The 13,815-nt window shown below is 36.0% G+C and overlaps 1 protein-coding gene across 1 annotated transcript; it reads right to left on the bottom strand.

Moving 5' to 3' along the window:
• Window positions 1-2,339: 2,339 nt before the first annotated feature.
• LOC131914076 (olfactory receptor 7G3-like) lies at window positions 2,340-3,278 on the bottom strand. Its single transcript, XM_059266670.1, has one exon. It carries the CDS (start codon window positions 3,276-3,278, stop codon window positions 2,340-2,342), a length of 939 nt encoding a protein of 312 aa, XP_059122653.1.
• Window positions 3,279-13,815: the final 10,537 nt, after the last annotated feature.

The raw sequence follows: 13,815 nt of genomic DNA, 5'->3' as shown, positions 1-13,815 counted from the left end.
CAGATAATATGATAAATCCACAGAGTCTACTTGGAGGGCAAAGGGATTTATTAAGAAAGGAAAACCCACAAGACAGAACAGAGAAATAGTCACAGGGTCCTGGAAAGGTGAGGCATGATCCCACATTATTCTTCTGCCTAAGACTGTCCCAGCATCTAAGTCCCATTGAGGGAGCAAAGAGCAGCAGCCTATGTGCATTTCCAGTCTTAAGGGTAGCCCTGCTCCATTCACCAGTGACAGGTACTTCAAGGTCATAGATATGTAGATACCTGCTACATCTCTAGGGGTGATGCTTTAAGGTCATAGACAAAACAGCTATCCACTACAACTACAAGGCATCTAAAGGATGCTAAGAGTATAAGGAAATAGTGTTCCTCCAGAAATAAGGTCCTCATTTGGTTATGCAGTATCAAGTAGTCAGGGCTGAAATCATGTATATGTAACACTGAAAACATAGAAGTTTGCATATGCATTCGTGGTGTGTGTGTGTGGTGTGTGTGTGTGTGTGTGTGTGTGTGTGTGTGTGTGTATGTATGTGTATGTAACAATAATAAAGGAGAAAGAGGCCAGTGATTTGGGAGAGTGTGAAGAGAGTCTTGGGAGAAGTTGGAAGAAGGAAAATGAATTAAAGGAAATAATGCAATTTTATTTAAATTTTTAAAAACCATTGAAAAATAGCAAAACTCTAAAGAGAAGAAACACAGCCCTCTTGTTCTGTGCCTGAATCTCTGTGAAATATGAAATAGTTGTGATCATTTCACTCTTTTATGGTTAAATCTTGAATTTTATTGTTAGTGGAAGCAAATAATAGATGCCTTGGAGTATCTCAAATTGTACTAATGTTGTGCATAATTTAGCAATTGATATCTATCTTTAGAATTGAATCATTAGATGGATTCATTTTAAAAATGAAACTTACACAGACCTGAATGGTTTATATATTAAAAACAAACAAACCAAAAAGACTACCTTATGTTGACTATTACTTTATGATCATGATAAGCAAATCAATATGGAATTAAATCAAGAACAATGATGAGCAACTAGAGAGACAGCTCCATTGTTAAGAGCACTTGCTACTCTTGCACAGCTTCCACATGGTGGATCACAACCATCAGTGACTCAATTCTGTATAAATGGTTACCTTCATCTGACCACAACAAGCACTTGAATGCATGTGATGCTCAGGCATACAAGTAGGCAAATACTCATACAAATAAAATAAAAATAAATAAATCTTCACAAAAGAAAATAATGATGTATTCAAGATATACAGTGAACATGAGTATCAGGAGTTTGATGACTGCATAATGTGTCATCTTGTTTTACAATAAACTATTTTGTACACAGAAAGTTTAAGTTCTAAAATAATTGTGGAATATATATTATAGCAAGTTCACAATCCAGTAGCATAGTCTCTTAACAAATGAATACTATGTGGAGAATATAAGTGAATATACTTTTAATATTGATTTTTATTTGTTTGCTTTTATTTATGTGCATTTGTATATGTCTATATGGGGTTTTGTGCATTCCAGTGTATTTGTACACAGAGGCCAGTACAGGATGTGCGACCTTCTCAAGCATTCATTAGAGGGTAGTTGTGAACTAGCCAATGTGGATAGGAAACCAAATTAAGGTCCTCTGTTAGAGCAGTACATGCTTTTGACCACAGAACAATCTTTCTAGCCCTTTTAATAAACTCCTATATGACAACTTCATTGATACTTCATTGGCACTATATGTATGTGAGTAAAGCATTGTACTTTGATGATCCAAAGGAAACAAAATCACTAGCTGACAAGTATTTTTCAGCTTGGCTACAACGTTATTTGTTTGTTTGTTTGTTTGTTTAGTGTGTGTGTGTAAAACATTATGCATGTTGAGGTTGGAGGACGACTTGTGGGAGTAAGTTATTTCTTTCCACCATATGGGATCTGGATACAGAACTCATATCCTCAGGTTTGGAAGCAAACATCTTTACCCCCTGAGTCATCTGACCAAATGTCAGTTATAAATGTTTGGTACTTTAATCATACATGCATATGTGTACATACATTTTTATTATATATAGTCCACTATAATGTATCATTATACTAATGCAGGTTAGTATATGGACTAATTTAATAAATTTACTTTAGAGGTAAGTGAACAGGTGGATGGTTTAAATAAATTGTCAAAGGATGCATAGCTACATTATGACACAGAATTTACATTCAATACATCTAATCCACTGTTCATATGTTTCACCATTAGACATATGGTTTCATGCCCTCAAACCCATTGGTGCAACATTCTGGATCCCTTATTATTCATATTTCAGCACATCAGGTGGCACATCAAAGGGAAGTTGTTATTCTAGAGATGAATTTCTTGAATGCCTCAACCATGTCCTTATTCCTTAAGCTGTATATAAAGGGATTCATCATGGGAGTGACCACTGTGTACATCACTGAGGCTATTGCACTCTTCCTAGAGCTATGAATGCCAGCAGAACTCATATACACACCAAAACCTGTCCCATAGAACAAGGAAACCACTATTAAGTGTGATGCACATATAGAGAAAGCTTTATATTTTCCAGCAGTTGATGGAATTTTTAAGACAGAGGAGATAATTCGAGTATAAGAAAAAATTATACCAGATAGTGGAAGAACACCCAACAGACTTGTCACCAAATACACCAGAATGTTATTGATAAGAATATTGGAGCATGCAAGCTTGAGAATATGAGCTAGTTCACAAAAATAGTGAGGAATGTCTACCTTTGTGCAGAATGACAGTCGCAGTGCCATCAAAGTGTGCAGCAGAGCATCTAGGATACTTATCAGGAAGGACAACACAACTAGCATTCCACAAAGTTTGGGGTTCATGATGACAGTGTACCTCAGTGGATGACAGATAGCCACAAACCTGTCATAGGCCATCATTACCAGAATTCCATTTTCTAATCCAGCAAAAGTCAGAACAAAGCAGATTTGGGTAAGGCAACCAGTATAACTGATGGAGCTGACCTGAGCCTGTATGTTCACCAACATCTTTGGAATGGTGGTCGTGGTGAAACAGATGTCGATGAAGGACAGATTGGAAATGAAGAAGTACATAGGGGTGTGGAGATTGGAGTCATAAACAGTAGCCAGTATAATGAGAAGGTTCCCAAGTATTGTGATCAGATACATGGACAGGAATACTCCAAATAGGACAGGCTTTAGTTCTTGGTTATCTGAGAGTCCCATGAGATGGAATTCTGTTGATTCTGAAAAGTTTCCTGTTTTCATGATGTTGATGGGACTGATAGAAAACATTAGGAGGATAATGTAAAGAAGGCCTTGTTTATGATCTATGTTATAAACCAAATTAGTGAAAAATTGTAATTTCATGGTTCTCTTCACCCCCTTTCCTTATTTTCTATTTTCTTCAATCCTCACAACTTTTTTATTTTTTCTCTATGTTTTCAAAATTCTAATTGTCACACAATAGCTGTATATATCTTAAAGAAGAATATTGTGTACTTTACATATATATTTACTTATATATGCATTCTTATATGATGAAAATATTTGTAAGGGTTAAATTGTCTAACCAGAAATTATCATATCCAGCACCTAATACATTTATTGTTCTGTTTTGGCAAGAGAATTAAAATGAAACAATTTACATGTTACTACTTTTAAATATATGAATTATTTTCTAGTTTTTGTTTTGGCTTTTTTTGAGACAGGGTTTCTCTACATAGCTTTGGAGCCTTTCCTAGAACTCACTCGGTAGCCCACGCTGGCCTGGAACTCACAGAGAGCCACCTGCCTCTGCCTCCCAAGTGCTGGCATTAAAGGCATGTGCCACCACCACCCAGCTCTTTTCTAGTTTTTCAGACAGGATCTCACTATTTCAAACTGGCCTGAAATTCATTGTGTCGACTGGGATGTCCTTGATCAATAGAGATCCACTAACATTTTCCTCCTTAGTGCTAGAGTGAAAGGTGTGTATCACCATATTCTGTTTTAATGCATGTTTTGAGACAAAGTCTTTTTGTGTAACCTCCCTTTGACTGCATTTAAGTCTGAAATAGAATATTTTTAGGTGGCCTTGAATTCTTGTTCCATCTGTCTTTAGGGCCCTGAGAATGAGAGTGTACGGCACCTCATTCATAATGACACATATTAGCCATAGCTACTTGGAGGTAGAAAATAATGCTTTGATATAAGGACTCATTGTGCAGAGATCAAAGTATTTGAATTGATCAAATCAGCTAACTCTGAAATTAAAGTATTCATCACTTAATATATTCATCATTCCTTTGTTTAGAAGCATTCAAAACCCTTTTTTAGATATTTGTAATTACACAATTTTGTTTTCTTCATACTAACTCTAAGTATGCAATTCTACTCAAATTGTAACTCATTGTATAGTTTAAGCAGAAGTCAGTCCTTGCCTCAGTCTCCCATGTGGTCAAATTTCTGATTCATATCCAGCCTCCTAATGGAATTTTGGTAAATGTGTTTGCCAATTTTATTTTCTACCTGTAAAATTTCAGATATTGGTACTTAGGGTCAGCAAAACAGACAGCAAGCATTTTCCAGTCCTTTATAGTGTTGCAAGCAAATGATAATAGACAAGTGGGGCTGAAGAGAGGGCTCAGTAGTTAAGACCACTTGCTGCTTTCCAGAGGATTTGAGTTTAGTTCCCAGAATCCATGTTTGTAGCTCCAACTCTAAGCTATCCAGCATTTCTAGCCTCTGTGGGCACCTGCATTTGTGTATGTGCATGCACACACGCATACACACACACACACCACAATTTAAAATTTTAAGTAAATATTTTAAATAAAAATTAAATTTATCAGGCAATTTTAAAGGGCGTAACACAATCTTTGGGCCAAATACCACCTTCTTCTTTTTTCAGAAGTAAAGATTTTTCTGGCAGCCTGGTCATACTTTAGTGTATTTTCTACAACTACATTTGTGTGGATCTGCTCAAAACTTGTTCTCAGATTCTCCTAGAACCAAGTCTGGATTATGCTTATTGCTGAAAGAATTTGGATAAAGCTGATTAGCTCCAGTTTCGACAAGGTAGCTAGTGGACTAAGCCACTCATCCTAGATGCTTCAACTAGTGTTTATAAACAAACACAAATAATTAGTAATCCTCATGGAGATAAGTATGTTTCAGTGTTATTAAGAGAACCATGGATACACATCTATTTGGTGGCTTTGTCAATAAATTGCTGCAAGATTTCATTGCATGTGAAATGCCACAAATTTTCCTTGAGTTTGAAATCACATAAGCAGTGAGATAGAGCATGACTTTCTACTCAATTGAAATTATATTGCTAATATTCACCTCAAGGGAAAATAATTTGGAAATGTATTTTCATAAGTTAAACATAGTTTTTCTGGAAAAAGAAAATAAATGTATAAAAATACCTCTAGACCATGGCGGTGGGAAGGGAATGTTTGTAGAAGTTCTAGGAGGAGTTAGAGGATGGAATGGGGGTGGATATGCACAAAACAAATTGTATGCATGTATGGAATTCTCAAAGAATAATTAAAAATGTATTTTTTACAAAATTAAAAATTGAAGTATTTTTATTTAATAAAATAAATGGCATGTGAGCTATGTATATATTTCTAAGTTCTGTCCTCATTAACTATGAGTTAAGGGTTTTCTGTAAGGATGTCTCAAATTTATGGTACAATATCATAGAAGTACTTCATGTGGTGTTTGAGTAGTGTCATGAGCCTTCCTAACCAAGTCTTTGGCTTTGTAAACTGAGCCTCTGAGCAAAAGCAGGATTTGCAGGGAGAAGGCAAGAGAGAAACATCAACAATTTCAATATATTTTGAATTGGACAAATATGGACACAGTCATGAGTCCCTCATTATGTCATAAGTGTGTGATATAAGAAGGTTACTGGACCCCCCCCAAAAAAAAAGCCAGGCAGTGGTGGTGCACGTCTTTAATACCAGCACTCGGGAGGCAGAGGCAGGTGGATCTCTGTGAGTTCGAGGCCAGCCTGGTCATCAAAGTGAGTTCCAGGAAAAGACAAAAATCTACAAAGAGAAACCCTGTCTTGAAAAACAAAAAAAACAAAAACAAAAACAAAACAAAGGTTACTGGACCTCTGAGACTATACACTTGCACAATTATATGATTTTTATTTTTTCATGAGTGTGACAGAAATTATTGTTAAAAGGTCCAGATATGTGGCCTAAAAGAGTAATAAATAAATGAAAAGCAGAAGATACAGAGCTCAGCATATGCATACTTACTATGAATTTTCAATAGACTTGTTTTGAGCTGTGAGCAAGTGTTGATATCAGAAAACGATATATACTGCCAATATAAAAGAGAAAAGAAAGAAAGAAGTTGCTTCAGAAATAGTCTCAGGGTCATGCTTAGGTTCCATTGTGAACTTTCCTGATGTAATGCAGAAGCCAAAAATAAAAATTTAAAACATATAAACACCAATGTAAGAAGAGATACAAAATTATCCAGCTTAATGTTATGATTTTTACACCACTGAATAAGGTTTCATTTTCTTTCTCTTTAATATTCAGACCATTCCGGTGTAACAAATTAATATATTTAAATTAGATCAACATATATAAAGTTAAACTTACCTAATTTTAATAGAGAAAAGTAACTCTTAGAATGATAGCAATTATGTTATAAAAATATACATATATATCAGTATGTTAATGCAAAATTTCATGGGATTTGAAATCCTATAGTTTTATAACTTTGAAATCACACAGAAAATATAGTAAATCATCAAATTTTGTTTAAACTATGTATATTTTCAGACCATTATTTGTATATAAAGTATATGTAACAATATAATATAAACATAAACATGCCTTAAAATTAACAACTGTTCCTTTAAAGTATTTATTTATTTATATTTTATAGTAATGAACGTTTTGTCTGCATTTATGTCTGTGCACCACTTCTGTGCCTGGTGCATTTGGACATCAGATTCCCTGGAAATGGAATTACAGAGAGTTATGGGATGTCTTTTGGTTGTTGGTAACTGAACATGGGTCCTTTGGAGGAGCAGCCAATACTATTAACCACTGGACCATCTCCCTAGCCCCAAGAACTTTTCTTTTAATAACACTATTTCAAACACCATTGAAAGTAAAAAGAGTGGCAAGGAAAGGCTTCAAACCATTGACTGGCATGTTCAAGTTCAAACTCAAACATTGTATTATACTTTCAACTGATTTTTGTTTTTATACTTTTTGTGTTTTTGAGATTATAATATAATTACAGCATCTCTTCCTTCCCTTTCCTCCTTCTAAACTCTCCAGTATATCTTCCATTGACTCCTCTTTCATAAATTTCCATTGCATGAATGTGTGTGTGTGTGTGTGTATGTGTGTGTGTGTGTGTGTGTGTGTGCAAAATATAACCTGCTCAGTTTGTTTGGTGTTAACTTGTATTACATTTTCAGAGCTGACCATTTTACACTGGACAACGAATTGATGTGATCTTCCCAAGGAAAGACCATCTCCCCTACTCCAAGTTTTCTTCAGTTCTTTGTATAGTGTTCAAACTTCATGAGCTTTTTCCAGTTGGCCATCCCCATTGGCAGCCTCCTTTTTCAGCTCATTTTTTGGAAGTCATGATGGTGAGAATTTATGGGTGTAGCAACTCAACTTTTATAAATAACCATAACAATAGAGGTTTCTTTTCAAAACTAGTATATCCTTTAAATCTCAATATTGACTATTTTTGCCTCAAGGATAACCATGTCAATGAATAGAGCCTGCATCATTTCCCTAGAGGGCTTTTTGACAATCTACAAATAAATTACACTTATGAAAAATTCTATATTACATAGTTATGTTTGTTACTTTTGATAACACAGAAATTTTAATTAAGAAGTTAATTTTCTGGCTTAATTCTATTATCTTCTATTGCTGATATGATTTGACTGTCTCTATACACATAATGTACTTCTCTACTCCACTGGTTGTCTATAATTGACCCAATTTTACTTCTTCTACAGGCACAGATAATAACAGAATTAAGTCAAGGTTCATGAATTGGTATAGTGGTTTCTGTAAAGGTGAAGTTGTGGAATAAAAGTAATAATTAGAAATTTATATGTAACACGTTTTTCTAAAAACAAAAATATGTTTAATACTAAGGATGTAGCTGGAGTTACTTGACACAATTGCAGGGCTTATTTTGGTATTATCATTGAATGTTTTAACATTAACTTTGTTTTTTGTTCATTTAAAATATTTCATAATATTTTGTTTTAGAGTTATAAAATATAATGACCCTGTAAAATTAGATTGGTTAATCTTCATGACTTAACCTCTTTCTCAAGGGTTCTTAAAATCATCCATCTACATTCTAGCTGCACAGTGTGGATACTGTGGCAAATCCACTTCCTTCAACACTGCAAAAAGCTGAAGGCATGGAATATGCTCACCACATAGAAATGTTTAAATACATGATGTAATATAAATACAAATTATATGAATGGATTATTAAATGAAGTATACATGATCCTGTCATTACATTGTAGTTTTTAAATGCATAAATTACTATTTATCAATATCATTTTCTAAGGGAATGGAATGGCAATGCATTAATGTTATGCAATGCATATCCATTTTTCAAGCACTCCAAATGCTCAGACAGTTGAAGCAGGATATTAAATAGAACACCTTGAACTACATACATAATTTCTGTCAATCACAATTAAAATCAAACAAAAAAGAGTGAAACTTAGTCTCTAGGTTAAAATGCAGATCCAGAAGTGGTTAAATTTAGAAAATCTAACCAATATTCACACAGCCTCATCAGTCACGAAATAATAAAGGGAGGAAAAACATTATAGAATTCACTTTAAAAGAGATAAGTCATTTTGACATAAGGGAAATCTGTAATTTGAGAGAAAGAGAAATATGTGAATATGATGAGGGTAGGTTGAAATAAGAACAAACTATATCAAAATGGTGTTGTCTAAATAAGAAACTTACTAGCACAATAATCACAGTAACAGTTATCTTAAGTGATATTTAATTTATTCTTCAACTTGTGAAAGGAAGGAAAGCAGGTGAAGAGGTGAGAGGAGATAAGAAAAGAAAGATGAAAGCAGAAAAGACAAGACAGGACAAAAGAACAGGAGAGGAGGTGAGATTACAATGGGAAAGGGAAGAATACTGCCAAAGAAGAGAAGATGGGAAAGAAGCATAGTTGAGAGGAGAAGAGAAGAGAGGAGAGGAGAGGAACAGGAGAGGAGAGAAGAGAGGAGAGGAGTGGAGAGGAGAAAAGAGGAAGAGGAGAGGAGAGGAACAGGAGAGGAGAGGAGAGAAGAGGAACAGGAGAGGAGAAGGGAGGAGAGGAGAGGAACAGGAGAGGAGAGGAGAGAAGAGGAACAGGAGAGGAGAAGGGAGGAGAGGAGAGGAACAGGAGAGGAGAGGAGAGAAGAGAGGAGAGGAGAGGAGAAAAGAGGAACAGGAGAGGAGAGGAGAGAAGAGAGGAGAGAAGAGAGGAGAGGAGAGGAGAGGAGAGGGGAGAGGAGAGGAGAGGAGAGGAACAAGACAAGGGGTGAATAGGACAAGAGAAGAATTGAGAGAAAGGAGAGGGAATACAAGAAAAGATTGGGAAGGGGGAATGATAATAGAAAGAAATAAAGAAAAAAGAAACCTCAATAGCTCACATATTTACTATGGGAAGCTTCAGATTACCTTGAAGATTTAAATGAAGAGTTGTCTGCTTATTTATTGGATATTGATGAATAAAGGTGAATAATGTAATCACAGGAAGGACAGATGGGCTACAGGGACAACAAGCTCCTTAATCATGAATTGCATGTCTGGGTTTAAATCACACATGCTTCTCCTGACCTACACTTTTTTGTGTTATAAAGTAGTTACAGGTCCACTATTTGCAGTATCAGTAGCCCTAAGGATTCAATTACCTAACTCCTCATTAGCAGCAGGTGCAATTGTTTTACCTTCCCAAGGCAATTCAAATCCTTAAGGCACACAAATCACAGAAGCTGAAAGTCCTGTATGGATAAATCTTTGGTACTGAGAGGCCAGGTGAGTATCATACTCTTCCAATTGCATTTCCTCTCATCTTCAGATATCTTCATTATTGTATCCTAGGTTCTGATATCTCAAAAGGTGGAAGGATTCACTGGACAAAATTCTCATCTCTCCCCAACTTTGAAATGACTACTACATTAAAAAAAAAAGTCATGTAAGATCCCAGAGAGACAAGATCTCAGGAGTTTGGATGGGGTTCAGTGCAGAAATCAGGCTAAACAATTCATTTACCTCAAATTCCCTTCCTTTGTGATTCAAGAGCTATCACAGGAAAAAAATTTCAGAGAATGCAGTCAGTTCCTTATGCACTTGCACAGGATTAAGTGCTTTCTTGAAAAACAGAAAAGAACTAATGTACAAAAGGCCAGTGGACATCTCCACCTAATCAAATCCTGTGCATTTTCTCCATAATATATCCTAGCAAGAACACTGATCATTTTCTTCATGTACTTTCTAGACCTAGCCCCAAACCCATCTCAAGTGCCCCAGCCTAGTCTGACCAGCCTCTTCTATGAGCAATCAAGACATGACTTTCCCACCCCCAAACACACAGGCCCCTCACATTCTACACCCAATGCCTTCACTCAGTCGGATATACATTCCCAATAAGGTGTAGACTAGAATACACTTCCTGGAAGCCAGCTGAGTTTCCTATCTGTCAGATTTTCTTTCACTTAAGTCATTTCTAACCTCTAGGTCCAACCACACACACACACACACACACACACACACACACACACACACACACACACACATCTTGTCTTCTGATCCAACCTGCTTTGTCCATATCAGACATACAACTAACAAAAGATGTTCACATACTCACATTCCTATGCAAAACTACTGACAATATGAAAAATCAAGCCTATATATTCTCTCTCAAACCTACCAGCCTTGTAGCAATGTTTGCTACTAAAAAGTAGTTGGATAAACACGAGGGCACAAAATGTAAAGGAACAATCACTAACTTTATCAAAGAATTCAAATAATTTAAAGAAGACACAATGAAATAGCTCCAAAAAGTAGAAAATTGATCTAAAGGAGAATTAATGTCTGGGTGATGTTGGACTTGAGAACTGAATTAAATAGAGATATAAACACTAAAGAGGATGTAAGTTGAAATGATGATGGAATTGAAGAATCCAATAACCCAACTAGAAAACTCAGAGGAAACATTTACAAGTAGAATGGATCATGAACGCATAAGCTAGACTATCAGGACTGGAAGACATAAAAAAGGTCTAGAACAAATAAACTTTGTGTTCAATATTGTTCAAATGATATTGAACATAAAATTTAGTTTTGAAACAATGGAAAAGAACATGTGAGAAGAAATGTGAGAATCATGAGAAGACAAAACATTTGAATTTTACTGAATCATGGATGAGGGAGAGGAAACCAAAATTAATGGCATAGACTGGGCCTTCTAGAAGATCATGGAAGAAAAGCTCCATAAACTAATGCAAAATATACCCACATAGATGCGAGAAACACACAAAACACCAAATACATATGACCATACAACAAAATCCCCAAGGCATATCATACTCATTACAGTAAGTATATAGAACAATGAAAGTGCATTGAAATCTGCAAAGGGAAAAAAAAGTTACGTAAACACAAAATTCCATCACAATAACAGCTAATTTCTCAATAGAAAATTTGAGAGCCAGAAGAACCTGTAATGTGTCATTCCAAGTTCTAAAGGACTATGACAACCAGCCTAGACTAATATTCCCTATAAAATTATCTGCCATAGTTGAAGAAGAAAGAAAAATTTACACTCTACAACTCGCCTAAAAATTATGTTCAACATAATAAATGAAAACAAAATACAGGAAGCAATACCTGTGGCTAAAGAGAGAGAGACACTTTGGAAAGAAAACAAAGCTATAATTATTAGAAGGCGAAATAACACCGAGAGCACAAATAATAACACCAAGAATCAAAAACATAATAACCACAATTATTTCAAACACTTCAGTAATAAACTTTAATATTAACGGCTTCCAGTCTCGATTCTAAAAACATGGAGTAACTAAATGGATAAAAATACAAAAATCATCTATTTGTTGTCTTCAAGAAATTCATCTTTTTTTAAAGATAAGCATTGCCTTAAAATAAAAGAATGAATAAAAGTACTCCTATCAAATGGGGCCAGGAATAAAGATGTCACTCTCTTAATTTCTGAGAAAATCAACTTCAAACTAAACTAAATAGGAATATTTCATTCTTTCTTATTTATTTTACATACCAACCCCAGTTTCCCCTCCATTTTCTCCTTCTTGTCCCTCCTTCTACCTCCCCTCTACTATCCCCTTCCACTCCTCTTCTGTTTCTATTCAGAAAAGAACAAGCCTTCCATGAATATCAAGACAATATGGCATATCAAGTTACTATAAGAATAAGCACCACACAGTGTACTAAGATTGGGCAAAGCAACCTAATATGAGAAATAGGGTCCCAAAAGCCAGCAAAGGAGTCAGAGACAACCCCCTCTCCCACTCTTAGGAGTGCCACAAAAGATCATACTATACAACTGTCACATATATTCAGACTGCTAGGTCAGTCCCATGCAGGCACCCTGGTTGTTTTCAGGCTCTGTGAGCTTATATGAGTCCAGGTTAGTTGATTCTCTAGATTTTCTTATGATGTACTTGATCCTACTGGCTCCTGTAATCCTTCCTCCCATCTTCAGCAGAACTCCCTGAGCTTGGCTGTGGGTCTCTACAGCTATTTCCACCAGCAGTTTGATGAAGTTTCTCTGAAGACTGTTAAGCTAGGTACCTATCTTTGAGTATAGCAGAATAACCTTAGGCATCATTACATCGACATTTTTTTACTACAGTCATGTTTGAATCTATCCTAAGTCTCTGGGTCATCAAGCCTCTCAGTCCTGGAGCTGCAGGCAGTGTCAGAAAAGGTGGATTTACTCTCATGGCATGGGTCTCAGGCTGGACCACTCATTGGGTGTCCACTCTCACGATCTCTGTGCCACTCTGACCTCACCACATCCCAAATGCAGAATGGACTATAGGTTGGTGTCCCAATCCCTCCACTGATTGTCTTGCCTGATCACAGGAGATGGCCAGTTCAGGCTACATATCAGCTATTGCTAGGAGTCTTAGCTGTGTTCATCCTCATAGGTTTCTGGGGGGTTCATTTGCACCAGGTTTCTACCTGACCCTTAAATGACCCTCTTTCTAATCATCTCTTTCAGTATGGTCCCCCTACCCGATTTCCACCCAGTCCTCCATGTCCCAAAAATCTAACAAAAATCTCTTCAATTTCGCCTTCTCAGGGAGATCTGAGTGTCACACTTGAGCCCTCCTTGTTACCTAGCCTCTATGGATCTGAAGATTGTAGCATGATTATCCTTTAGTTTACAGCTATTATCCACTTATAAGTAAGTACATACTATGTTTGTCTTCTGGGTTTGGGTCACCTCACTTGGGATGACTTTTTTCTACTTCCCTCCATTTGTCTACAGATCTCATGATGTCATTGTTTTTAACAGCTGAGTAATACTCCATTGTGTAAATGTACATTTTATTTTTCGATTCATCAATGGTGGGACCTCTTGGTTATTTCCAGGTTCTGGCTATTACTAATAAATCTGCTATAAACTTAGTTATTAAGCAAGTGTCCTTGAGGTATAACTGAGAATACTTTGGTATATGTATAAAAGTGGTATAGCTGGTATTTGAGGTAGATCTATTCCGAATTTTATAAGAAACTACCATATT

Source organism: Peromyscus eremicus, chromosome 7 (assembly GCF_949786415.1).
Source record: "Peromyscus eremicus chromosome 7, PerEre_H2_v1, whole genome shotgun sequence".
NCBI lineage: Eukaryota > Metazoa > Chordata > Mammalia > Rodentia > Cricetidae > Peromyscus > Peromyscus eremicus.
Note: the sequence above shows the minus strand (reverse complement) of the source record. Positions and strands in the feature narration are given on the sequence as shown.